The 26,774-nt window shown below is 39.3% G+C and overlaps 1 protein-coding gene across 1 annotated transcript; it reads right to left on the reverse strand.

The window, feature by feature from the left end:
• Window positions 1–11,860: 11,860 nt before the first annotated feature.
• LOC149162672 (nuclear intron maturase 4, mitochondrial-like) lies at window positions 11,861–26,380 on the reverse strand. Its single transcript, XM_089435763.1, is given in 3 exon segments — window positions 11,861–13,897; window positions 13,900–14,373; window positions 25,871–26,380. Coding segments are annotated over 3 exon segments (2,601 nt in total). The 5' UTR covers window positions 25,977–26,380; the 3' UTR covers window positions 11,861–11,876.
• Between the last annotated feature and the right edge of the window lie 394 nt (window positions 26,381–26,774).

A 26,774-nucleotide genomic window follows, 5' to 3' on the forward strand; every position in this document is an offset into this window, starting at 1 on the left:
CATAACAAATAAGGAAAATTACCCAACTATACCAATAAAAAGTCATACCTTTGGGGTTGGGAGGCCCACCTTCAAACATACATTCATAACAGATGGGCGAGGGACCACATGGTTGGCTCAGATAGCAGAGAAAATGGCACATCGAGTTATGTGAGGCATGCAAGGGGTTGCTCGCTATCAGCTGAGGACCATCTAAGAAAAAAAAAATCCTCCCATATATACTACCCACAGATGGTGGGTAACATGTGGCTCCAACTGGGTCATGAGCTCTCAGAAAAGTGCGCAAAGCCACTCAAACAAGAGGTCATGAGAACATCAACAATCTTTTAGTTACCGTAGACCTGTTACCTGCACATATCAAAGACCAAGCACACGGGGCAACATGCCTTTTGTGGTGTCTTATGATCACCCATGCTTAGTATTAGGTCATAAAATCAATATAAAAGTAAATAAAATATGCAAATTTAAATCTAAATGCAACCATTCTACCATTCAAAATATCATATGATGTTATTTCTAATGAGAAAACCATCATGCAATGCATCCTACTCTAACATACATATACTACAATTTCATGTGTCGAGGAAAGGGGTGATACGACTTAACTTGACCGGTTGTGACCATAGTTCATCGTTGAGTTTAGCAATGTAATAATAGTCCTCCCCAACTTTCTCGTGGATCTTGACAGGCATTAGGTCTTTATCGACCAAGACCAAGTCCCCAACCTTATATTCTTTTTTAGGCTTCCACTTTTTGCTTATTTTGTGATTTGGTCATTTGAGAACACAGAATTCTTGTGAAGGGAGAATGGGAGAAGGCTTCTCGATCTCATGTGTCTCGTAGTATGGGATTGGTCCTGGCTTAATCACATGAGAAGGGTAAGTAGGCTCTCTATAAAGGATGAAGGGAGTTCCATCAGATTGCGGGATAGTAGCGTATGACAAGTCCATTTGGAGATGACCTCCAACAGTGGCTCCCCATTTCCTTGATAAGAGCATACCCCACACATCAGGGATGTCTATGACCACAACATCCATGAGAAGTGATATATCAGGGTTCCTAGCCAAAGAAACCTTAAGGTCCTTTATGAGACCTTCCACCTCCATGAGCTTAGAGTTAAAACCACATACCTTCTTATATGGTCGAGTGATGTTAAGACCCAATTGCTTCATGACTTTTAAAGGCATGATGTTTGTGGAAGCCCCTGAGTCTAACATACAATTATGCAATAGGAGGTCGTTGATGGTCAAAGTAAGCATGAATGGCTCATTCCCAGGGTTAAGATCAGGAAGGTGAATGTTTTGCAAGTCTTCGGGTAATTCTTCTTCCTCAAAACCTAGGGATTTCTTAATTTGTTGTTGTTGCTCTGGAAGTTTCGCAATCTCTTTCAAAGGAATGAGTATAGTTATTTTCCCTATAGTAGTCTCTATGTCAATGTTAAGTCCAACCTCTTTGCCCTTCTCCTTCTTCATGGTTTTCTCTTTCCTTGGGGGATCTTTTTTTGGATTAGCTTTTGTTGGGGAATCCTTTTTAGGAGGACTTTTAGGAAGAGGTTCCTTAGGAGAGACTTGCTTGGGAGTTGGGCCATCTTTGTTTGGTTCCTTAGAGGTTGTGAGGCCCTTATTATTGTCCTTTCGTGAATATTGAACCCCTTTAAATCTTCCACTATCATCAGCATTAAGAATGGGCTCCTTCTCTTCTTCTTTAAAGGTGACCTCATTAATTGGAGGATGAGTGTATGAACCTCCTAACAAAATGTTGAAGACATCGAATTCTACAAGGTTAGACTGCTCATCTACCTCTTCATCATCACTTTCGTCCTTTTCACTTTGCTCATCCTCAAAAGATGAATCTTGCTCCACTGCATTAGGCAGAGCTAAGGTGTTTGGGACTTGAGATGAACTTGGCTTGTCCTCTTCATTTTGCTTTTTAGGAAAGGGTTCCCCTTTTGGTATGTAGCTATACTTTTTGGCCCTTTCCAAGGCAATGGTTTTGTTCATGTAATGCCCATCTCGTGAATTTACTTCTTAATTAAGCTTTTCCATTTGTTTAGGATGGCCAGAAGGGTTTCTTCGTGTTGATCTTTGGATTTTCCCTTTTTGACCTTTGTTTTTGCCTTGGGATGGTCATTGACATCTACTCTAGAGATCCGTAGGTTTTCTTCAACCTCCATTGCTATCTCTTTAGCCTAGCCAATGTTGAAGGTTTCTTATCCCTTAATGCATAGGTAAGGTGGCCACCCACAGCGTTGATGAATTTGTCGATGTTGAAATTTGTAACCAGGTTCGGTCTTCATTAATGTATTTGAGATGTATTTAACAAAAGAATGGAGAAAATATTTTTATTATTATTATTATGACTTATTAAAACATGGGTTTCATGTTTAGGTCATCATGTTTTAGGTCAAAGTCCCCATTGAGGACTTCTACTATTTATTCTGAGTCATTGGAGCCATTGTACATTTAAAGAGACCCTTCTTGGGCTTTCAGATGATGTAAAAAGAATTAATTTTGAGTCAAAAATGAATTTAGTCTCCTCCACACCAAGTCGGCCTCAATACAAGTAATTCGACCTCCCCAGAAGGCTATAGATACAAGGAGCTCAAATTCATTTGGAGCATCTCATTCTCTCTCACATTTTTATTTGTTCTTAAGGTTATAGGTATCCCTCAAGCTTGGAGGGAGCCCTTATCAACCTCCAAAGATAAGTATCTCATTACCAATTTCCTTTTTAGGTTTCCTTACTTATCTAGTTTTATTTGCATCAAATACTAATCACATTTCTACTCTTATTTTCCTTGTTTAGGAAAACTAGTTGAAGATTCAAGAAAGAAGTCATCACAAAAACAAAGCATTGGAATTACAAGGTTCGTTAAGAAACAAGAGGTATGTTTTGAATTACAAGTTTTGCTATCTCCATATTCATTCTTGATCAACTATTACTAACACCTTTGTGTCTAGCTTTCCTAAATCTTAAATATTCTTGATTGGGTGATTCATCATTAGATAAATCTACCCTCTTCATATCTTTGATTGCTCTTGTGGAACCCTAGAAAGGTTCATTGTGAAACCCTAACTTAAGGGGATGTTGATGATTATGTGTGAAACCCTAATCTACTTAGGGTTATTGTTGAAAGAAAATGCCTGATTTTTTATGAAGTCTAAAGTAATTGATTGATGTTTTGATGATGTCTTGTTTGGGGTTTTGGTATGGTTATGGAAACCCTAACTTGTTAGGGTTGAATGGTAATCTCTGAAATACTAAAACTTTGAAGTATTGATAATTTAGGGTTTTTTATATTTTGTGTTGAAACCCTAAATAATTAGGGTTTGGTAGAATGTATAAGCAAGACCCTTATAATGTCTTAGAAATGATTTCCTTGGGATGTGTGTGTTTGTCTGATCAAACCCTAGTCTGATCAAGTTTGTTATATGTCTAACTCTTATTGATATTTGTGTAGTTGGGTTTGACTAACACATGTGATATGCTTTTACATGATGATGGAATCCTAGATATATGATTTGACCTAATTGTTGATAGTCACGAGTCCTAGGGTTTGGAACTAAGCCCTAGTCCATGTTGTTTCTCTAAGATGATAGTATTTGTGAATTCTAGAGTTTTGGGAGATAAACCTTAGTAGAAGTGAAAATCTCTGATGTATGATGACAATGTGATCATTTGAGATTTGTATAAGATTGTTGAAATCTGAGTTTTAGTTTTCACTGAGAAAATATAGGGTTTGCAATAAACCCTAGTTAAAGCTAGTCATGTTATTGATTAAGTTGTAATTGGTTTTGATTGTTAAATCTCATGTATGAAATCTAGGGTTTGTATGAAACCTTAGTGGGAAGTCTAACATATGAATTCTGAAAGTTGTTTGATACATTCTAGTTCTATATTTGTTTGAAGTTGTTTCTAGGGTTTGCAATATGAAGTGGTAGGGTATGACATACCTCTGGAAGAAACATTGAAATCCTAGATGTAATGAAGGTTGTTATGAATTGCTCAAAGTTTTGATGAAATAGTCTAGGGTTTATGACAAAAACCCTAGCAAAAAGTTGAAGAGTATGTGTCTCTTGATTGTAAGTTTGTGTATCTAATATATAAAGTTGAATGCTTCCGTGATTTTGATATGGCTAACTTCATGCTTCTATAGATTTGGTTGTACTTGCTATCTAAGTTGTACAGGTACATAATCTTCAAAGATGGTGAAGATGTTCGTAAAATAAAGTTGATGTAATAAGCATGATGTGAATGATGATGATCACGATAACTCTAATGAGAAGGATGGAAGCCATGAAGGATTCTTCGATGTCGAACTCCCCAAATTAAGAGGAAGCTTGATGAAATATCCATAGGTTAAGAGGGAGCTTGAATGAAATAATTCTCCCTAGATTGAGAGGGAGCAAGGATGAAAGGAATCGCCCTAGTTGAGAGGGAGGTCACATCATGGTCATAAAGGACACCTTGATAGAAGAAATTGGAGAATGTATTTTGAAGCACCGTTGAGATAAGAAAATTCGGATCAATTTATAAAATATGTTGTTGCATGAGAAGTAGGAAAGGAAGTTGCATGGTTTAGGAATCTTCTGCCAAGATTCATTAGAAAAGCTCTAAGTCCTACTATGAAAAGTTGAGAAGCAACATCAAGTTGTTTGGAAGACTCAGGAGGTTTGTATCTATTTATGTACATTTGAATGTTTGTTACTGATTGGGTTGTGTTTGTACAAGTAAATATCTCGGAAGTTTGATAGCATGTTTTGACATGTTTAGAGTTGTCAATCAGTTTGATTGAGAGCGATTTGGAAGGATTTGTTACCGATTGGAATAATCGGGAAGTTGAGGCTTTGGGTGAGACATTGCCTAGGAGGACATCTAGCCAACACTTTGTGTTGATGTCTAGTTCCCGAAGTAGGGAGGGTGACATTGGTCATGGAGCTCTGACCTCAGATACGCACCCAGATCCCTGAGTTGATGGTTAGTAAGTAAGCCTGATGATACCTAGAAAGGGTGAAAGCTTTAGTCCATCTTAGTCCCACTTGGATAGATTGGCTTGGTCAGGAATCTAGTCCATAGCATTGCAGTGCCTACACTGTTAGAGAACCTTAGATAGATTACCCTGGTCAGGAATCTAGTCCATGGCATTGCGGTGCCTAAAATTATTCATGGTTCATGTGTTCTGAGATCTTCCTTGTACTTGTGCTGATGAATACCTCCCTAGTTAAGAGGGAGTGTTGAAATTTGTGACTAGTTTCAGTCTTCATTAATGTATTTGAGATGTACTTATCAAAAGAATGCAAACATTATTTTTATTTTTATTATTATGACTTATTAAAGCATGGGTTTCATGTTTGGGTCATCATGTTTTAGGTGAAAGTCCCCATTGAGGACTTCTAGGGTTTATTCTGAGTCATTGAAGTCATTATACATTTAAAAAGACCCTTCTTGGGCTTTCGGATCATGTAAAAAGAATTGTTTTTGAGTCAAAAATGAATTTAGTCTCCTCCACACCAAGTCGGCCTCAAGACAAGTAATTCGACCTCCCCAGAAGGCTATAAATACAAGGAGCTCGAATTCATTTGGAGCATCTCATTCTCTCTCACATAGTTCGATCTCTGAAGCTGGAAACTGGAAAAGTGTGAAATTGTTTAAGGGCTAGAAAAGGAACTGGAAAGAAGTGCGAATTTCTGGAGGAAGAGAGAATGGATGAAAAATTGAAATTTTGAGACAAATCTCACTCAATTCCGAGGTGTATCAAGGGAGATCGAAGTTCTCCAAGTTTGGTCGAAGTTGTTCCTGCAACTGTTCTTGGGTCGAAGTCACTGCTTATGCTGCCAGGTCGAAGTTGCTTGTGAAGGGTTGTCATTTGAAAGAAGGATTGAGGGTTGACTTGGTGTGGAGGGAATCTTTGTCTGGGTCTAGAGTCTTGGATTATCTCAGGAAACTACTGAAGAAAGAATTGTTGACTGGATTTTCTCTTAGATATGGGTTTTTCCTTGGTTGTCCACCTACATTTGTTGTCCTTGTGTTATTGTTTTGGTAATTACTTGATGAACTAAAAAATAAAAGAACATAAAGATAAAAGAATCTCAAGTAATTATCTATATAAGAAAATCTTTTTTGCCTTTCTGATTTTCTAACAGTCGAGAATGTTGGCATCAGGGGGCTTCATCTATTGTCCTTGTGTTACTGTTTTGGTAATTGCTTGATGAACTAGTAAATATAAGAACATAAAGATAAAAGAATCACAAGTAATTATCTATATAAGAAAATATTTCTGCCATTCTGATTTTCTAACAGTGGAGAATGTTGGCATCAGGGGACTTCAAATGGTCAGGGATATTCCTGGCTACCCTATACAAATTTTGGATGAATTCCCAGATATCTTCCCTTTCCCTACTTATATGATTATAAAAAAATCAATGTTGAAGGTTCCTTGGGCATTGCATGACCATCTTCTCATGAATAGGTCCTCAAATTGGTCAGAATCTTCTATGCATGTTGGGGGAAGACTAAGGTACCATTCTCTCGTTTGTCCTTCAAGTGATAAATCAAAAAGCATCATGAGCCTATCTTCATCAAAAATCATCCTAGGGGACATGTGCCAATAGAATTCTTCAACAAAATCACAGGCACTTAGGGTACCATTGCCTTTGAATTCGGGTAACCATCTATTGTATTTTTTATGTAATGGTTTAGGGTCATGACTCAACTTCAAGGGGGCAAAGACACTAACCAAATGCCTCTCACTCTTGGTCAGTGTGGGAAGGTCATTGTTAGAACTAGTTGTCATTTTTGGGGTGGCGTCACTGACCTTTTCAAACTTAGGGAGAAGGGTGGTTTTAACAAGCGATGGAGTTCGTTCTCCTCTTCTTGCAGCAGCCCTAGTTAAAGGAGGAATATTGTCACCTTCAAGTAAACTAGGGGCTTGGACAATGAATGGAGTCGCCAAAGGAATATTAGAAATGTCATTTATGAATCAATTCCTTAATGATTCACTAGGAAGGTAGACCTGCTTCCTTCCCAACAACAACACGAAAGCGTTACCGCTCAAACTAACTGGGGTCCTAGGAGGGGATCATAAAGTGACAACTACTAGGTCAAGGGTAACAATGGAGCAATAGCCCACTGTCACATCAGCTAAAGATCTCTCCTCTTTACAGACTTTCACCGATGGGAGGAGACCCAATATGAAGGGAATCACTAGATGAATAAGTTAATGAAGGGGTAAAGAGTGATTCCTAAGGGCCTATTCACGAGAGAGACTCAATTTTGTGGTTTACTTGCTTGAAAAGCAAGGTGTAAAGCTCTATAAGAATGGCCAAGGGGATTTCAATGGCTAGGGTTTGCAAATAGGACTTGTGAAGGAAGGACCTAGTCCAAGAGATCCTTGTGAAAACTTGGATTCCAAGTGGCCTTTGTGAAATTATATGCAAAAGGTTGTGGGACCACACGGGATCAAGTGGACCCAAAATTAGGTCAAGGGGGTGGAGTTGATCAATCAAGGGAATGCTTGACATGATTAAGGGGAAGAAGGGGATCAAAGGAAGAATATTCAACAATCTTAATACAATGATCCCTATGAGGTCACTAGCCAAGGGTATCAAAGGGCAAGAAACAATCTCGGAACTAGGGCTTGAGGTATCTCGAGATCCCACCGTTGGAATGGCTTCAAATTTGGAAGGCTCTTAGCAGACACAACAGCGTAATAGAGGTTAGGAGATCGAATTTTTTTTATGGGTAACTTGTGAGAAGTGTGATGCCCTAGGTCCCCTATGGGGATTAGGCCTAGAAGAAAGAGGGACAGGTGATAAAGATTGTGTTTTTTAGTGATCATCTATGGAGGGCAGGTGCCTAATCCATTGGGAGAAATGGAGTCAAGATGATTCGAATGCTTTGAGTGATTTCACTTGGTCAAAGAGGCCTCCAGAACAATTTCGCATGGCAATTAGGGCATGGGACAATTGCTTCAAGGCATTTATACTTCAACATGTGATATGTGATGACTTATCGAGATAAAATTTTAACAAAATATCTCTAGAAACATTCACTTATTCAAACATGGCCCATGACATGATGCAACGCTAATAAAAGACAAATTTTCACCATTTCACACAAGAAAAGTAACAAACTTCAACCTAGTATAGAGAAATTCCCCAGCAACATGCATGTGACATAAGAAAAGACAAAATAGCATTAAAAGAACACTTACATGTGAGCACAAGTATATCCAAGAGAAAAATGAAGAGATCCAAATATCAAAATTCATCCATCCATCCAATTTCGTCCTCCAAAAAGAATAGCGATAATATCACAAGAGAAAATGATTCAAACCAAGTGATGATGATCAAATGATTCCATCACACTTCTATTTATACACTTTCTAATGAATTCGATTCAGCTAATTAGGCATAATTTAGCCCCTAAAATAAAATAATGTGCATAATAACAAAACCTTTGGTGACAAGCCCACCAAATAGCTCAATAATGTAAAGATAAGTCTCTCAAGAAGGTCGAATAATCAACAAAGTGATGTCGTTGGGCCTTTAATTAGGCCTAAAGTAGTTCAAGGGGTGTCGTGATGAAGAAAATGACTCTAAACATAGTGGACAAGAGGTTGACCCCTTGTTATCTAATCAAGAACCTGTGGTGCTCCCAAGTGGGTGTGGGGACACAAGGAAAACCTCATGGGTTTCCAAATGGATCAAATATGTCTGTAAACCATCTGTAAGGGCTGGAGTGGTTATATAAACCCTCCATTCGCATTGGGAAGCATCCTGAAACATCTGCCAAGTGTATGGTGCAACTGTGGAGCCTGTTGGACAAGGTGGACCAGGGGCATCATCCTCATCCAAAGGTGGAACATGAGCAATCAATGAATGTTGTTGAGGATCCATAAGTAATATCTACTATGGTGGAGGCCCATGGCTCTCAACGTTAACCCTACAAGTACCAATGTGGCCCTCTGGAGGACTAGGACCCCATATAGGGACACCAAACCCTAAATGAAAACCCACTTGCAATCATGCATAAGATCCAATGCGTCCCCTTGCCCTCCAATACAACAAATCATTAGAATAATCAAGTAATAATGCTGACAAGTTATGTGATCAATGCGGCACTTCATGGTGGCATGCCCTTCCATAATGGGCTTTGGCATGTACAAGTACCCCCAAGCTTAAAAGTAGGTTAACCAAGGACTCTATTAGGCAGTTTCAACCTCTAAAGAGGATGGAATGTCCATAGTACATCTTTTAAGAGGTGGGTGGCAAATGATATAATGATGGAATGGAATGGGAGTGAGGGAAAACATCCAGAGCACATGTCAAGATACAATGGGTAGCTATAAAAAGGGAAGCCCACACCTGGGTATATGAATGTGGGAAGGAGCAAATCATGGTGCATGAGTTACCTTGGCCTTTGTTTTTCCACCATTTTTCAAATGTCTTTTGCTTTTTATTGATATTTCTTCATAATTACTCGGGGCTCCACGGGATGGAGAGCATGATGTGTAATATGTATCAGTGGATACCCCCTTGAGGTGGGGCAGTTCATTGCCCACCAAGGGTTGGGACAATCATGGATTCCATAATGATGAAGGGGGCTCTTCTAGGACCCACAAGAACCAGGGTGATGGCCATGCATAAGGGGTAGAGCTCATGTTCGGCTTTTGCCCACGTGCTAAATTTGTATGTCTTAGCCATCTTTTGCATTTTGTGGTACATTTCCTATTGAGAGTGGCCAAATTATGTTTTTTACTTTATTTTTATCTGCATCAACCTTCGGTGCATCGTTCTAGGCTCGACCCAAGGTGTGGATAGGGGAAGGGGGAGGCTAACCTGGACCCAGTGGACACATGTGGACCCGGATGGGAAAAAAGATGAATGGGGCTGAATAATTAGAGAGGGAGTAATGTAGGTGGTATCGAGAAGCAAGACCATGCAACCAAAATCGGGATTTCCCATGTAGCATCAACCTTAAAGCTAATGACCAATAAAAGAGATCCCACAGGACTAGGATACAAGGGTAACTAGGAAATTGGGCAATGGAGACAAGAATACAAACCTAACCCACTCTTTTCGCCGAATCCCCCCACCAATTCATGCCCCAAAGTGCTCATGACAAGGTAAATTACTCAACTATACCAATGAAAAGTCATACCTTTGGGGTTGGGAGGCCCACCTTCAAACATACACTCATAACAAATGGGTGAGGGACCACATGGTTGGTTCAGGTGGCGGAGAAAATGGCACATCAAGCTATATGGGTGCTGCAAGGGGTTGTTGACTGCTGGTTGAAGACCATCTAGGAGAAAACTTTTCTCCCATATATACTATCCACGAGTGGTGGTTAACAAGAACAATTCCATGGCTTTTTGCAGAGTCCTTAAGCAAGCGTTTCCCCCTTCCCTATTATTAACATGCATTTCATCACTTTAGCCACAAGAATCGAATCCAGAAATCCCCCCTCCCTCGCCCCTAGTAGATGGGAAAGATGTTGCTAGTGAAGTTTTTCAGTGCCGGACTACAGACTGTCAATCAGCCCGAATTCTCCCATTATTAGTTCAAAACTCTTTAACTTAAATTAACAAAACCCACAAGGGCAAACTAACGCATGCCTGTAAACAAATTCAATACACTTAATATTTGAAGTCTGCATTATATAATATAAACTTCCTAATTGTAAACGACAAATGTTACTGTTCATCCTACTTCATCATGGATTCATATAGACATGATCCAAACAATAACCAAACCTTAGATCAGTATATAGTTCCATCCAGTGTGAAAAAAATGAGTACAATAAATTCATACTCTGTTCTACAAGAAAATGTAATCATAAGAATAACACAATAGGAATAGAACCACAAGACAAAAGACATTTTACCGATTTATGCCAAAAATAATTGCTGAAACTTTTGACAAGGTCATAAGCTCTTGAATTAGGCTTAGAAGGCAACAAATACATTGGACTTCCAGATTAATAAATGTTCAAGGGACTGACACTGAATGCCATAAGCAAAGATACAAAGTTACAAACTGAAACCAATAGAGATGCAAACACTGTATTTACTGATAAGATTTGGCCAGTGTGGTGAACAAAATGGCAAGTTTTCATCACTGATAATTAGTGCAAGAGAGGACAGGACCATTATAATGGGTTAAAGATATCCATTTGGTAATTGTACACCTAAGCTGAAGTTTAGCGATGGGATTATTTCAGAAGGCATTGCTTATATTGGTTACCCAGGTCAGGCAAACATGGAAAATAAGGGGTTTCATGGTGATCGCAGGCTGGAAGAAATCTTATCTGCATAGTAGATGTTGCTGCGACTTATGGAAATTTCCAGTATTTTCTGATGATGAAATAAGAATTGGGCAGGGGGAGGGACTGTTTTTTCCCCAATAGGGTATGTGTTCTTCTGTTTGTTTAATTTCATTTATGTGAGAGTTTAACAACCCTGGTGGGTGTGTTTCCCAGCAAGGAAAACTTCCTGCATGCAGAATTGCCGAGGGCACTTCCCCTGCTGGTAGACACTCCCAGCAGATCATAGGCTGGCTAGGTGCACATCGTAAAAGCACCCAGTCAGCAAATGCCCTAAATGGGTGCTTTGGGTACAGATGCCTGCATCTGGTTATGTGCCCAATGTGGGTGTGACTGCAGGTATGGACACCAGAACCTAGGGGACCAAATCCGATAATCTAGCCATGAAGTTATATGCATTTCATTCCGAATAAAAAGTTCCATTGTGAAATCAGTAAGATTGAATTGTTCATTAATTTACGTTGTAGGAGTAATAAGTAAACCATTGTTGAGGATTCAACCAAGGAAATAATCCAAAAAAAGAAAATCCATATGATAAAGAAAGAATAAAATTAGCCATGTGGTTGATATGTGGTTTTTGAAAATGGGGCAAATGTAAAGTCAATGTCTTGAAGTGTGATTTTGCCCAAGTACAAATCTGTTACATGCTCCATACATAGGTTTATATATTTTCTTTCAAAGATTGGATGAGTACTACCCAAACCAATTGGGCATATCTTATGATTCACACCAGAATTATGTCCTTTTCTGTTTCCATATATGGAATATAATTCCGTAACTTTGGTATTGCAGCATGCAATAGAGCATCTAGCAGATGAATCAATACTTTTATGGACTACTAAAAGCCACAAGCTATTACCGAAAGATATTCTGTCACTAAAACAGGAGTTGCCTAGTGATAAAATGTCAAATTTAGATGAGGTTCCTGATTCTGTTTCTTCAGATGAAGGTATGGCACTTAGTTCTTCAGCAAATTGATTCAGTACCCAAGTACTGGATGTCCTGTGCTTCATTGCGAGGGTTACAACACATGAATTTTTTACATGTTTACTAATGATGCTCATGACCATCAAGAAATTTTTGCAGTCAAAAAAGTTATTTATCAATCTCATGGCAAGCCCAATATACCAATGTATAATTAGTGAATCTTCTTGATGAATGAGTGCATGCAGACACTGAGGATGTCCTTTCCTATTTAAAAGCCCAAAATGAATGAGACTACTCTTGATACTGATAATAGGTGCATCTATCACAATTCTCATTTCTGCTGAACACTTAGCATCAGCCATCGAACTTTCAAGGCCTTTCTTTAGTGAATTCATGGTTGCAAATTCTGAATTCACAAATTCCTCAACTTTTTCCTGAAACCGATAATATGAATCCCTTAGATCTTGAGGTAACTCTGATTCAATGATGAGTTCAGACAAAAGATCCTCCTCAGAAGCCTTTCTAAGCCATGCCTTTTTCCTTTTATCCATCTCAGATCGCTTATCCAAGTCCTGTATCCATATAATCAGCATCTCTTTGAACCAGTGATCTGCTTTCATGCCAGGTTTTCGATATTCTCTTAGCTCGTCAGTCATCCCAGGTTTGCCATCATCTGACTCCTTGATTTTCTTCAAAGCATGAGCCAACCACTTCTTTCCTAGTCTTTTGGTCCACGCTTCCCAATGCCATTGCTTTTGTTCAGAAAATAGCTTGATTTTACTACTAAGCTTGTTCACCACTCTAAGAGGAGCTTTATTTTTAGGATTCTGCAACTCAGATAGTGGAACAGTCCCAATATCCATGCCAAGAAATTGTATACCCTCAAAAGCAGTATTTCGTACTCGTGCTTTTGAGTGGTTCACCTTTAAATCAAGGGAATCCTCCAGGAATACAAGGATCACATCTCTAACTTCAATGGCAAGTTCATAAGGACCTGAAATGGCAATAAATATTTCATCCATATACCTGCAGGCATGTAATTTTTTAGAGCTATCAGCAGTTGAATGAGTTCCTTGAGAATCTTGTTTCATTTGATTGCGAAGCCACTGCCGGAGCTTCGAAAAATGTTGCATTTGATTTAGTAAATTCATCTTATGCTCACAATCAGACTTATTATCTAGTGCTTCATAATGCATACAGATCTTATAAAATTCCTGGTCAAAAAGATCCAAGTAGATATTCATCAGAACTGAGGAAAGAATACCTTCTTGCAGATATCCTTGGCCCTTTGGAAAACCACCAAATTCTACATTTAGAACATCTGCATCAAACATCTGGCCCAGAAATTTGTACAGGCTATCATCATGGATATTTTCTTTCATTGCAGCGACTAATTTCATAAAGACTGAAGCATCAAGTTTCTTTTGTATGACAATGCTAAACCACCAATCAGAATTGTGAATCTGATTTTGAATGTATTTTAGAGCCGAATGTTGTCCTCTTCCATTTCTATGACTATGTGAAATTGTGGAAAACTGTGGCCTGTAAACAACCTTCAAAACCATTATAATTTCCTCTTGTACAGCTTTCGATTGTAAGCTGGGAAGCACCAAGTATTCATGTTTAGTTTTCGAAAAAAAAATGTTTGAATATTTGATTTTACATCAAAATTACCATCTACCAGCTGCTTTGCTATAGAACTGAAACAAATAACGTTAGCATCAACTGTAGACAATCCTGTCATGTCTGGTGTTATAAGGTTCAAGTTATGTGTTACACTTTGATAAGCTATTTTGAGAACTTCTGGGGTTGCAATCACATTTGTCAGAAGATCATTGAACTTCCCATTGCTGTATTGCTGTTTAACATACTTCTTCACACGCATTTCAAAATTTCTCTTACAACCAATATGCCTTGGACTTTCTCCCTTAATAGGACTACTATCAATGGACCATCCTCCTAATCTCTCTTCCACAGTATCTACAGGAAAATCAGCTTTTGCAATTTTATCTCTTTTATGGCCACTCACATCAGTCTCCAACCTGCTTCCACAAAAATCATGCTCTAGATTCAAAGTCGAATATTCTTTATATTGGGGGAAGTACTTCAAGCAATTCCCATCTGTCACAAAACAACCGCTCAATAGAATCACACTGATAAATCAATCATACAAAAATCTGTATACATTATATTCACAACAGAAAGTAAAGAAAAACTCAAGAGAAGGAAAGAAGATTGTAGTCAAAAGAAACTATAAGACTCCAAAAAATTGTATAAGTCCAGTTTAATTTTTTGCATGCACCCAGTAGCCTAACTCTGATTCTACAAAATGTCCACTTCCTCGCTCTTCAGAAAATTGTTATGAATGCATTTCTGAATCTCGATACATTTCCAAAAAACATTCTTGATAAGGTTCAACCACTTGCAAGGACAATTAATATGGACTGCCACTATCCTAAACAAATGAACACAGATTGATCGAAGAACCAAGGTTTGCTCTAACACATTTTGGACTTCTTTAGTTAAAATGGCCTAATTACAGTCTAAAATGAAGACTGATTCTTTAATAACCCGTCAAATGATATTCATTATTCTCAGGATAATTGGTTGTAGGCACCTTGAAACATAGCATAAGTTGAGGCCATTTGATGTCTGTTGGTTGCCATGTAGTTTAAGTTGCATAGACCTAACGCCCTAAAGTTGCCAACATCCAAGAAAGTCCTTGGAAACTGTAATGAATAAAATATATATAAATAATGTAAAATAATATAAATGATAATAAGCATAAATAATTATTAGTTAAGTAGTAATTAGGTTGAAGAGGCATGTCTAATTGAGACATGACTCTTCATGAAGAGACACTTGCCTGATATATAAGCAACCCTCTCGTTCTCATTTGTAAATCATTCATTCATTCTTATTCATATTTAATATATATTTGTATGTTCATCTTTCTCTTTCTCATCTTGATTGGGTACGGATTTATGGGCCTCACTCTCTCCACACATGCGAAAGGAAGACTGTCTTTTTTCACTGCTGCATTGACCAAATTTGACCGAAATTTCAAGAGGTTGGAATTTCAAGAGGCCGGAATTTCAAGAGGCTGACTTTGACCAGCGTTAACCGTGTTTGACTTCGGTTTTGTGAGGGAGACTTCTGTTTAGGCAGGTCATTGTTCTAGGCACAAAAAAGAGCCAGTTTGACCCCTGCATTGACTGCCCTAATTCAGGTTGTTGCGTTGACTTTTGTTGACCATATTTGACTGGTTATTTTCGGACTGTTTTGGGTTGCATTATCTTGTTGTTGGAGGCCGAGTTGACCAAGGTTGACCGAGCCGTTTTGGAGGTCAATTTCAACCCGGTTAACTAGAGTTGACTTTCTGGTTAGGGCTTTCTGTTTCCGCTATTTTGACTTATCAGTTTGGGCAAGTGAATATTGTAAATTGTACTCTCTCTCTCTGTTGAAGTTTTGAAGAATTATAAGGAGAATTGATCAAGGGTTTCCCCACATTGGGGTTTGTCCCTGGCTGGTGCAAATCTTGTGTCCTCTTGTGTTGGCTCGTCTTCCACTGTTATTGTTTATGTTCTATCTGCATTTTACTATCATGTTGATGTGATTGCTATACTGGATATGATATTGGGCTAATAAAGAAAATTGAAGTAAAATTGCTCTAAGCATAAACATACCATTGTTATCCTAAAATTAACATGGTATCTAAGCTGAGGTGAAAACAAAGCACAAGCAAGAGTGAAGAGCAATCACTAAAAGGAGCAATCACTGATCAAGAACAAATCTCAATGACCTCCACATCCTACTTCAAGTTTGATGATAAGCTTCATGATAAGTCTGATTATCATGCATGGAAGATGTCTCTTGATTTGACTTTAGAAGAGCAAGATGTCATGAATTATGTGCAGGGAAAGATTTCGGAACCTCCTTCAAATGCATCGACTGCTGCTAAAACAAAGTACAAGAAGGGTGAAGTCAAAGCCAAGAAGATCATCAGGGATTCTATTCATAAGCACTTAGTTGCTTACATCTCCAATTTGAATACATCAAAGGAGATATATGAGAGGTTGGTTGGCATGTTCAAATCTAGCAATGCAAACCAAATTCTTTTCCTCAAGAACAAGCTTAAGGATATAAAGAAAGGAAGAAATGAAGATATTCAAACCTACTTCATGAGGATTACAGAGATCAAAAATGATCTTCTTTCGATTGGTGAAGCTATTGCTGACAAGGAGCTCACTCTCATTGCCCTTGGAGGTCTTCCTCCCGAATGGCATGTGTTCAACACTACTATTCTCAATAACGACAGAATTCCAAGTTTTGAAGAATTGTTGACTAGATGTTCTCAAGAAGAAACAAGGATGATGGAATTGGAGATGCCTTCGAATAGGAATAATCCTACCGCATTCTTCGCTCATGCCAAGAGGAAGAACAATGCAGGTTCAAAGAAGCAAAGTCAAGGAAGACCGAGATTCAAAAATGGAAGGAAGGGAAGATGCTTCGTTTGCAACAAGTTTGGTCACTATGCCAGGGAGTGTCCAAATAGAAGGGACACATCTCATGATGATGATCACAATCATTCCAGGGGCAACAACAACAATCAAAGGAATGGCAGGTTCAACAACAAAGGGAAAAGGAATGCTTTTGCTACTCAACTTGGAAATGATCGAGCTTTGAAAAGAACAAGAAACTCCAAGCACTTCACCAGGTACAAGGAAGCTCTTTCAAATCTGATAGAGAAGGATACAAATTTGAGATTATCCTTGGAGACAATGCCACCTATCCCGTGAAGGCAATTGGGAATGTTACCCTTCAATTGAATCAAGGTAACACCATTCATCTTCAAGAAGTACTATATGTCCCTGATCTAAAGAAGAATCTAGTATCTATCTCGACGATGGAAGACAAAGGATTCAAGGTGGCATTCATAGATGGAAAGGTACATGTGTGGAAAATAAATTTCAAAGAAGCATTTACTGTTGGACTCAGGGTTGTCAGTTTATATCAAGTTGGAGGAAGTCCACTGGGAGCCATGTCTTGCGACACATCTCTTCAATCCGAACTATGGCACCGGAGGTTTGCTCATCTTCAATATAAGGCTCTACCCGATGTAAGGAAGATGGTTACAAGTATGCCCGAAATCAAAATAGAGCATGAAGGTGTATGTCAGGGATGTGCCAAGGGAAAATATACAAGGGGACCATTCCCCTCAAGTGATAGCAAGACCACAGACATTTTGCAATTGGTTCATTCTGATCTATCTGGTATGTTGCCTGTGACATCATTAGGAGGATATTTATATTATGTTGTCTTTGTGGATGACTTCTCTCGCAAAACTTGGATATATTTCTTGAAGAAGAAGGACGAAATATTCTCATGGTTCCATGCCTTCAAAGCCTTGGTGGAAAATCAAACAGGGAAGAAGATCAAGATATTGAGGACCGATAATGGAACCGAGTATGAGTCAAATGAATTCAATGACTATTGCAGGGAAGCTGGCATTAAGAGGGAGACTACTACTGCATATACTCCTGAGCAAAATGGTGTTGTTGAAAGGAAGAATTGTTCCATTATAAAAGCCACTCGTGCCATGCTTCATGATCAAGGACTTCCAAAGTTCCTATGGGGAGAAGCTGCCAACACTACTGTGTACGTTCAAAATCGATGCCCTCATCAAGCATTGGACTCCAAAACTCTCGAAGAAGTTTTCACCGGTAAGAAACCTGATGTTTCTCATTTTAGAATTTTTGGTAGTCTCGTATACTTTCATGTGCCGAAAGAAAAGAGAAGTAAATTGGAGGCATCTGGGAAGAAAGGAACTTTTGTGGGCTATAGTGAAACTTCTAAGGCATATAGAATCTATGTGCCTGGTCAAAGAGAAGTAGAGTTGAGTCATGATGTCACCTTCGATGATGATGTTGCCCTAAGGAAGATTAGCAATCTCCCTATTCCAAGGAAGGACAAAGAAGCAGATGCAGGAAATCAGGGAGATTCACAGGATGAGCCGATGCCCACTGTTGAAGAACCGATGGATCCCACTGATCCTCCTCCTCATGAGCCCTCCTCCTCCAAAAGGAGACCCTCATGGCTAAGAGAAACTCTCGAAGATGCCGAGAGACATGTTGCACCAAGGGGGACATTTCGTGAAAGCAAGAAGCCTAATAGGTAGCAAGGGTACTTAACTGTTATGAGCACCGTTATTCAGTCTGAACCTTGCTCATTCAAAGAAGTTGTGAAGCAACAAGTATGGAAGGATGTTATGACGAAGAGTACGAGTCAATTATGAAGAATGATGTCTGGGATGTGGTCCCTATACCCCAGGACAAATCTGTTGTCACCTCTAAATGACTCTACAAGATCAAGCATGGTGTTGATGGAAGTGCTGAGAAGTTCAAGGCCAGATTTGTTGCTCGAGGCTTCTCTCAAAAGGAAGGTGTAGATTATGATGAGATATTTGCACCCGTTGCTCGCTACACCACCATCCGTTCGATTATAGCCCTTGTTGCCTCGCAAGGATGGAATCTACACCAGATGGATGTCAAGACTGCCTTCTTGCATGGTTCACTTAAGGAGGAAGTCTATGTGGAACAACCTGAGGGGTTTGAAGTTCAAGATCGTCAGACACATGTATGCAGGTTGAAGAAAGCCCTCTATGGGTTGAAGCAAGCACCCCGAGCTTGGTATGAGAGGATCGATAGCTATCTGATGAAGCTGGGATTTACAAGAAGTAAAGCTGATCTGAACCTTTACTTTAAGGTTGAGAATGATGGACCTCTCATCTTGGTACTCTATGTGGACAATCTCTTTCTAATAGGTGCAGACCCTCTTATCGACTAATGTAAGAGAGAGTTGGCTTCCGAATTTGATATGAAGGACCTAGGACTGATGCATTACTTCCTAGGGTTGGAGGTCTTGCAAAAGCCACGGGAGATTTTCCTTTCTCAAGGAAAATATGTTGTGAAGCTACTTGAAAGATTTAGGATGGTGGACTGCAAGTCCTTTACTACTCCGATGGAACTTAACTTCAAGAAGTTATGCGGAAGTGTTGTCGGGCCTGATTTGGGAAATCCTTCTAAGTATCGTCAACTCATAAGGGCCCTAATGTTCTTGGTGAACTCTCGTCCCAACATATGTTTTGTAGTGAACACATTGAGTCAGTTTATGGTCGAGCCTCACCATATACATTGGATTGCTGCCAAGAATATCTTAAGATATCTCCGGGGCACAATCACTTATGGACTGAGATACACTGTCGGGAATGTGAGGCTCCATGGTTACTCTAATGCAGACTGGGCTGGCAGTGTGGTGGATCGCAAAAGCACATCAGGATGTTGCTTCTCTCTAGGTTCTGCTTCAATATCATGGATGAGCAGGAAGCAGAAGTCGGTTGCTTTAAGCACCGCTGAGGCTGAATACATTGCTGCTAGTTTGGCCTCCTGTGAAGCTATTTGGTTAAGGAAGCTCTTTAGTGAGCTGTTTGGACATGTGCTGGATACCACCGTGATCTTCTGTGACAACCAGAGTGGGATTCGTCTTTCTGAGAATCCTGTGTTTCATGATTACTCCAAGCATATTGATATCAGGTACCACTTTATCCGGGATATGGTACAACAAGGAGCAATAAGGTTCCATCATATTGGGACCGATGAGCAGGTCATCGATATTCTTACGAAACCCCTCGGGAAGGTCAAATTCTTAACCTTTCGTGAACGACTTGGAGTCGTGGAGAGACCCTCTTATGAGGGTCCTGTATGAGATGGATAGTGAGCTCTAGGAGCTCTGGGAGGCTTGGGGTACTTCTTGGAGCGATGAGCGACCATAGGGTGACTCACCCTCCCCTAGTCGTGCATTGTGTACAAGGCGAATGGTTCACCTTCCCCTGTGATACCCCATGGTGGCATATGCATAAGCTGAGTGGTTCACCCTCCCCTATGTCATATGAGCAGGATGAATGGTTCACCTCCTCCTGCTGGCACATCCTACCCATGCAATCCAGGACTCATGGGAAGTACCTCTCATCTGACCAATGGGTAGGGAAATGAGGATAGGGACCATAGTACTATGGATGGACGCATCGTGTACTACCGTACTCCCTATGCTAAGATGTTGATATTGATCTGGGATCAATGGAAACTGACTACGGGTCAGTTAAGAGTGGTATGACACACTCGTTGTTGGAGACTGACTTCAGGTCAGTGGAGAATGGTATGATACATTCTCAATCATTTCTTCTTTCTTCATGGTTTAGCAGTGCAGTGACAGGGATGGTACAGATTGTCAGACAATTTGGCAGGTGATGTTCTCCCTAGTTGAGAGGGAGTGTTAAATTTGGCAACTAGGGCCAAACATCACTTTGGATAGCTCTTATGAGGCAGTTGATATTTTTTTTGGATTCCTCTTTCCGAGAGGTGTAGGATTGATATAAAGATCATTGCATTCTGACATGTACGAATAAATTTATGAATTTATTTTGATTATGGACAAATTGTCAAGGTCGACCAGCCATCAAATTAGCCTCCTCCAGCCTTCAACGTTGCATATAAATACAAGGTGCCTCCTCCTCATTTTGGCATCTCATCTCATTCATCTTTCTCTCTCTCATCTTGATTGGGTACGGATTTATGGGCCTCTCTCTCTCCAAACGTGCGAAAGGAAGACTGTCTTTTCTAGCTACTGCATTGACCAGATTTGACCGAAATTTCAAGAGGCTAACTTTGACCAGCGTTGACCCTATTTGACTTCGGTTTTGTGAGGGAGACTTCTGTTTGGGCAAGCCGTTGTTCTGGGCACAAAAAACGAGGCAGTTTGACCCCTGTGTTGACCAGCGTTGACTGCCTTATTTCAGGTTGTTGCATTGACTTTTGTTGACCTAATTTGACTGGTTATTTTCGGACTATTTTGGGTTGCACTATCTTGTTGTTGGAGACCAAGTTGACCAAGGTTGACCGAGCTGTTTTGGAGGTCAATTTTAGCCCAACGTTGACTTTCTGGTTAGGGCTTTCTGTTTCTGTTGTTTTGACTGATCAGTTTGGGCAAGTGAATATTGTAAATTGTACTCTCTCTCTGCTGAACTTTTGAAGAATTATAAGAATAATTGATCAAGGGTTTCCCCACAATGGTGTTTGTCCCTAGCTGGTGCCATATCTTGTGTCCTCTTGTGTTGGCTTGTCTCAACTGTTATTGTTTATGTTCTATCTGCATTTTACTATCATGTTGATGTGATTGCTATACTGGATATGATATTGGGCTAATAAAGAAAATTGAAGTAAAATTGCTCTAAGCATAGAACATACCATTGTTATCCTAAAATTAACAATACTATTAGGGGGAGGTTATGATTCTTAATCATTCCTGCAGAAGCTATTTGTGAAGAGCCCTATGAAACCCTTGATGAGTCACACATGGATAAGCATCTTTTAAAAGATCGTCACTTGGGAGCAACTCCATTGAAGAACATGATTCCTTACTCATTTGATGGACTATTGTTGAATATTTCTTCCACTTGATCACATGGTAGCAATCTTTCTTGAAAAAGAAGAAAAAGTGCTAGAGGAGTTTATGAAGGCAAGGGAATTGGTGGATCATCTACATCATCCATTTCCATGAAGACATGCAGAGGCTTAAGGGAAGCAAGTACATTAAAGAAGAGCACCATGATAGGGGGAGCAACATATCTATGAAGAACTATCATTGATGAAGAAAATATGATGAAGAGAAGCAGCTTGATAGGGGGAGTACTTGGGCACCCCATTTGCCATTGATGTCAAAGGGGGAGAGAATGTTGAGAAGGCAAGAATATTGCCATCAATGACAAAGGGGGAGATTGTTGGTCAAGGTTGTCATTGATGTCAATATGGCATTGTTGAAAATGGCTAAACCTTGATTACTTGGAAGCCCTAGACTAATATAGCATTGCTTGTTAACCTAACCTAGAAGCAAACCCTAACCCTAGATGTTATGTGAGCCCCAGGTGAGCAAAATCTAGATCCTAAATACATGAAATCCTGACATTGATGAAATTGATGAAACCGTAGCTATATCATCATGAAACCCTAAACCTAAATACATTGCCAACCCTTAGCTCTAAATACATATGCATATAACTATATAAATATACATTAATATATAGTCAAAATAAACTAAATAATTATATTATTATATTACATACATTTGAATTAAATACCAAACGTTAATATATAATAAAAAAGTCTCTTGATGCTAGCGGTAAAGACCTTGAAATATATTACACGTTGGATGTTGCATTACGTTAAACATCGACTTCACCAAAACAATTGTCGGCTTTTCTGGTTGGCTTGCCCTCCAAACATGTCCACTCATACGCACACGATCAAATATAAATAAACCATCAAACTTCGGCTAAATGCATGGATTTGAGTTTCAGAGTATAATAAAAAACGACAGATCGTGGAAAATACAGGACTCGGTCAACACATAATTTTTGGAATGCGTAGGGTTCACAACTCGTGAACTGAACAATTTAACAACAACAACGACAACAACAACAACAAAAACCGGATCTACAAGATATCTCAAATACCTTTATTGTTGAAAAGAGCAAGACGTGGACTATTCTCCTCAGTTTAGACAAGGAAAATACATTGCAGGGTGAAGGAGGAATGATTCGAGGAAACTCGGACCTATAGAAAGCATATTTTCCAGAAGTTTGTTTTTCAACCTGTGATCGAAATTTTGTGGCACATGTAGCAGACTGAAGTTTTTTGCATAAATTGAGAACCTAAGCTTTGAAGCCTAACTTTGGTGCACATCGAAGACTAGACCGTAAACTGATTGCAAGGCAAGCGTTTTGAATAAGCATATCAAGTGGATCGAATCTCTTACATTTCCTCTTTGAGGATTGTAGAACACACACTAGTATCTTGAAGTATTGTGTTCCTATGGAATAGTCTAATGTTGATCCAGTTTTTATCTAGCCATGATTGTTCCCATGGCTTGGAGATGTCTGGCATTTCTTCTTTGAGCACACATTTGTTGATCCATCTAACTCTCTGACCAGAAGTTCGACATGGAACCAATGCTCATTGAAATTTCCTGAACTAAGATGCAATGGTGACAACTTCAAACATATTTTAGTAAATGATCCTTAAGAACAAATGAAGACCAAGTGGGTTTGAAAATATTAACACATAGCATGTTCAGAATTCTCATTCCATTAAAGAGTGAACCTACCGTAGAATCTTATTGAAGAAACCTTGATCAGACCTTAAAGTGATCTTAAAGGAGTATTGAAGGACAAGCAAGATACATGTTGAAGTAGCCTTGTTAAAGTGAAGACTTCTAAAGGAGTATAGGAGAACATCCTTTGAAGCCAGCATCAAGAAGCTTGTTGAAGATATTGTGAAGACATCTTGGGAAGGCATTATTGAAGATCTATTTGTAGAAGGTACTTGGAGGCATCTTGAAGACTTGGTACAAACATCTTAAAGCAGATCTAGGAGGCATCCTTGGAGAGCATGGTGCATTGTTGAAAGTCCTCATGGAGTGACGTTAAAGAATTTTGGTTGGGCGACATGAAGAGCAGTGGTGACACCTTCATGTGAAGAACAAGGTTGTCATTGATGATGTGATGAGGAGACTAAGTGAATGGATAGTTGAAGATTGACAAGGTTCGTTGAAGAAAACATTGGGAGTCGTGAAGTATAACCAAATATATCTTGACGAAGTAAAGGGTTGGATCCCAAGAGGTTGGAGCCTCAAAAAGACAAGGTTGGTGCCTTGGAGGATAGGGTTGGAGCCCTAGAGGATAGGAGTCCTCAAGAAACCAGGTCGAAACTTAAACCAGATATAGGGTTGGAGCCCTTGGGGTTGGTGCCTCAGAATTGACAAGGTTGGAGCCTTGGAAGTCCAAGTTGGTGCTTGGCAAATACAAGTTGGAGCTTGGGAGATTGAAGATCGGTGTCTTCATCTAGGGTTGGAGCCCTACATATATTGTACTTGATTTATTGAAGAAATTAATAAAAGCATTTATTCTTATTGTTGTTCATTTTGTGTTCTAAATATAAGTGATCTAACTAGTAAAAGTAGCAATTGGAAAGGAATACTGATTCACCCCGCCCCCTCCCCTCTCAGTATTTCCAACAAGATATGTATGTGTTTATGAACTAAAATTTATGTAAAACTGTAAAAGCTTGAAACATAAAACCCTGTGATTTGAACTATAAAACCAAACTCTACCCCATTAAACAGCAGTACTCCACAATTTATAGGGCTTTGCCAAGACTCGAGGGAATGATACCAGTCAATATTTTGGCACTACACACATTGGTTGGATCCATGTAAGAGATTTCCAAGCAATAGAAGGTACATATCCAAATACACAAAAAACCTCCATATCAGCTAGTTGGGCATGAAATATGCCAGTCAGATTCTTAGAAGTTAGGATAGCTTACTGCACAGATTCATGTAGCAGATTAGAGGAAATGAAAATGAAAATCAGACCATACATCAGACCATTGGGCATGGAAGGCACGGATCAGACCTTAAAAATGAGAATGCCAGGCATGCGAATAGACCATATCAATCAGAATTTTGGATTGTTTTCAGGGGAAGTCCCTCGAGTTTCACCAAAAATGCCACCCCACACCCAAGGCACGGAATGGGGAGACAAGGGAAGGTTTGTGAACCCATTCTTGGCAACACAGCATGGGAACCATCAGGCCAGGCCAAGAGAAGTTTTAACCTATGGTACTGAGAGATGAATATTCGATTAGGATTCTCGCCGGTGTGTGCATAAGATAACTTGAACCTATTTTTGAAGTCAGTACATTTTATGGATAATTAGAATAACGGGAAGGGCAGTCCTCTGGAAATGTTAGTCCTAGCTAAATGCAAACCTTCTGTTCATTATCTTTCTCCTCCTAAGGCGCTGACTATTAAAGAGGGTTCTCTATAGGCAATTTTCGTCAGTGCTACCAGAATCACCTTGGTGATTTACCAATTAATCTGAGTCAAAAAAAATTATTGTTCAATGATTTTTGCAAATTGGTTAAAACGTGTTCTTGAAGGTAACTACTCAACACATTGTCAACATTGGACTTCATCATCATTTACCCTGAGCGATTAAGCAAGTTTGCATCTATGCTATGTTACTCCGTAATTCTCTCTCTGCTTCCTCTGTTTAAGTTGTTGTGAATAGATATCTGAAAAAACACTTGGCTCTGTTCGATCGATTTCAACCACCATGAAGTTAATGTTTCTATCATTTTATGCATAAAGTCAAACCTATCCAAGGCTTTCTCCATGGTCTATTTTCTTTCAGAATCAACATGGTGTTTTCTCCCATCCTAATCTGTATTTTTATGATATTTTTACACAAACATTGGAACTCAAGCCCACAATTTTAGCAGTCCCTACTTCAAAGCAAAATCCTACAAAATCCTGCATCTAAACAACCGAGAGAATGAGATAGATGAAGTGAGTTTTACCAAATGAAGACAATTTGGCATTTTGTCCAACAACCCACAGAGATTTTGATGTTAAACATTGGCATACAAATAAAACAGAGAAGCTGGACATTGAAGGAAACATGTGCATAAAATACAGTACAATTTTTTAAGTGATAAGTACTTACCAAGCTCGCCCACTTCCACAGCTAAAGGCTTCATCCTAAGACCTTTCAGCATCGCCTTCACACTGTGACACCCTCTGCAAAAATTGCCGATACTCATTATGGGCATCCAATGTGCCTCGCTACAGCATGGGGCACGTTCACAGCCGTCCAAATGTGCAGGACACCAATCAGAGCAAAATTAGGAGTCCATCCGTTCTAGATTAATTTTAGGCTAAGTAGGCATCTAGCGCACAATCCCCTTAATTCCCTTGTCCACATTTTACTCCGCAGCTTCAGGAGACTCGAAGAGGTTTTACCATTGTTCACAACAAATAATTTCAAGATGCTCGATATTTACAGTCGGATGTTGATCAAGATGACCTGAGGTGCAGATAGATTTTGATTAATATTATCAAGGAGCTCACTGATTTTCTCCACCCCTAAATCATGGCTGATTTGCAGGTGTCCAAGCGTCAGAAAAATTGTTAAACAATGATTGCAGAAGCACGGCGGGAAAGCGAAAGCGTGAAAAAGAATTGTGTGACCCTCGGCTAGCGTGGTAATTATCATGCCAAGTTAAAGTACACATACTTTGGAACTTAGGGTTTTATGAAAAACTAGAAAAAAAAAAATGAAACCAGCGATGGTCTTTGTTGATAATATTGTTTTCCACCAGATATCTATATCTATATTTATGATTTGCCCAATGTTGTTACGAGGATTGTGAGACTCGTAAATGGAAATATGGTTACTTTTTTTCCTATTTTGGTTTTAATTTTGATACATGAGATGTTGAGTTTATAACAAGTATAAGAATAGTGAGCTTAAGAGTGAGGTATCATGATGGGTAATGCCCATATGAGTGAGGATTTTGGTCCCATGAGAAGTTTTTTTCGGTGAACAATATAATCATATATAATATAAT

Source organism: Pinus tabuliformis, chromosome 5_2 (genome assembly GCF_031772625.1).
Source record: "Pinus tabuliformis cultivar Carrire ecotype Pingquan chromosome 5_2, CPIR1, whole genome shotgun sequence".
Taxonomy (NCBI): Eukaryota; Viridiplantae; Streptophyta; class Pinopsida; order Pinales; family Pinaceae; genus Pinus; species Pinus tabuliformis.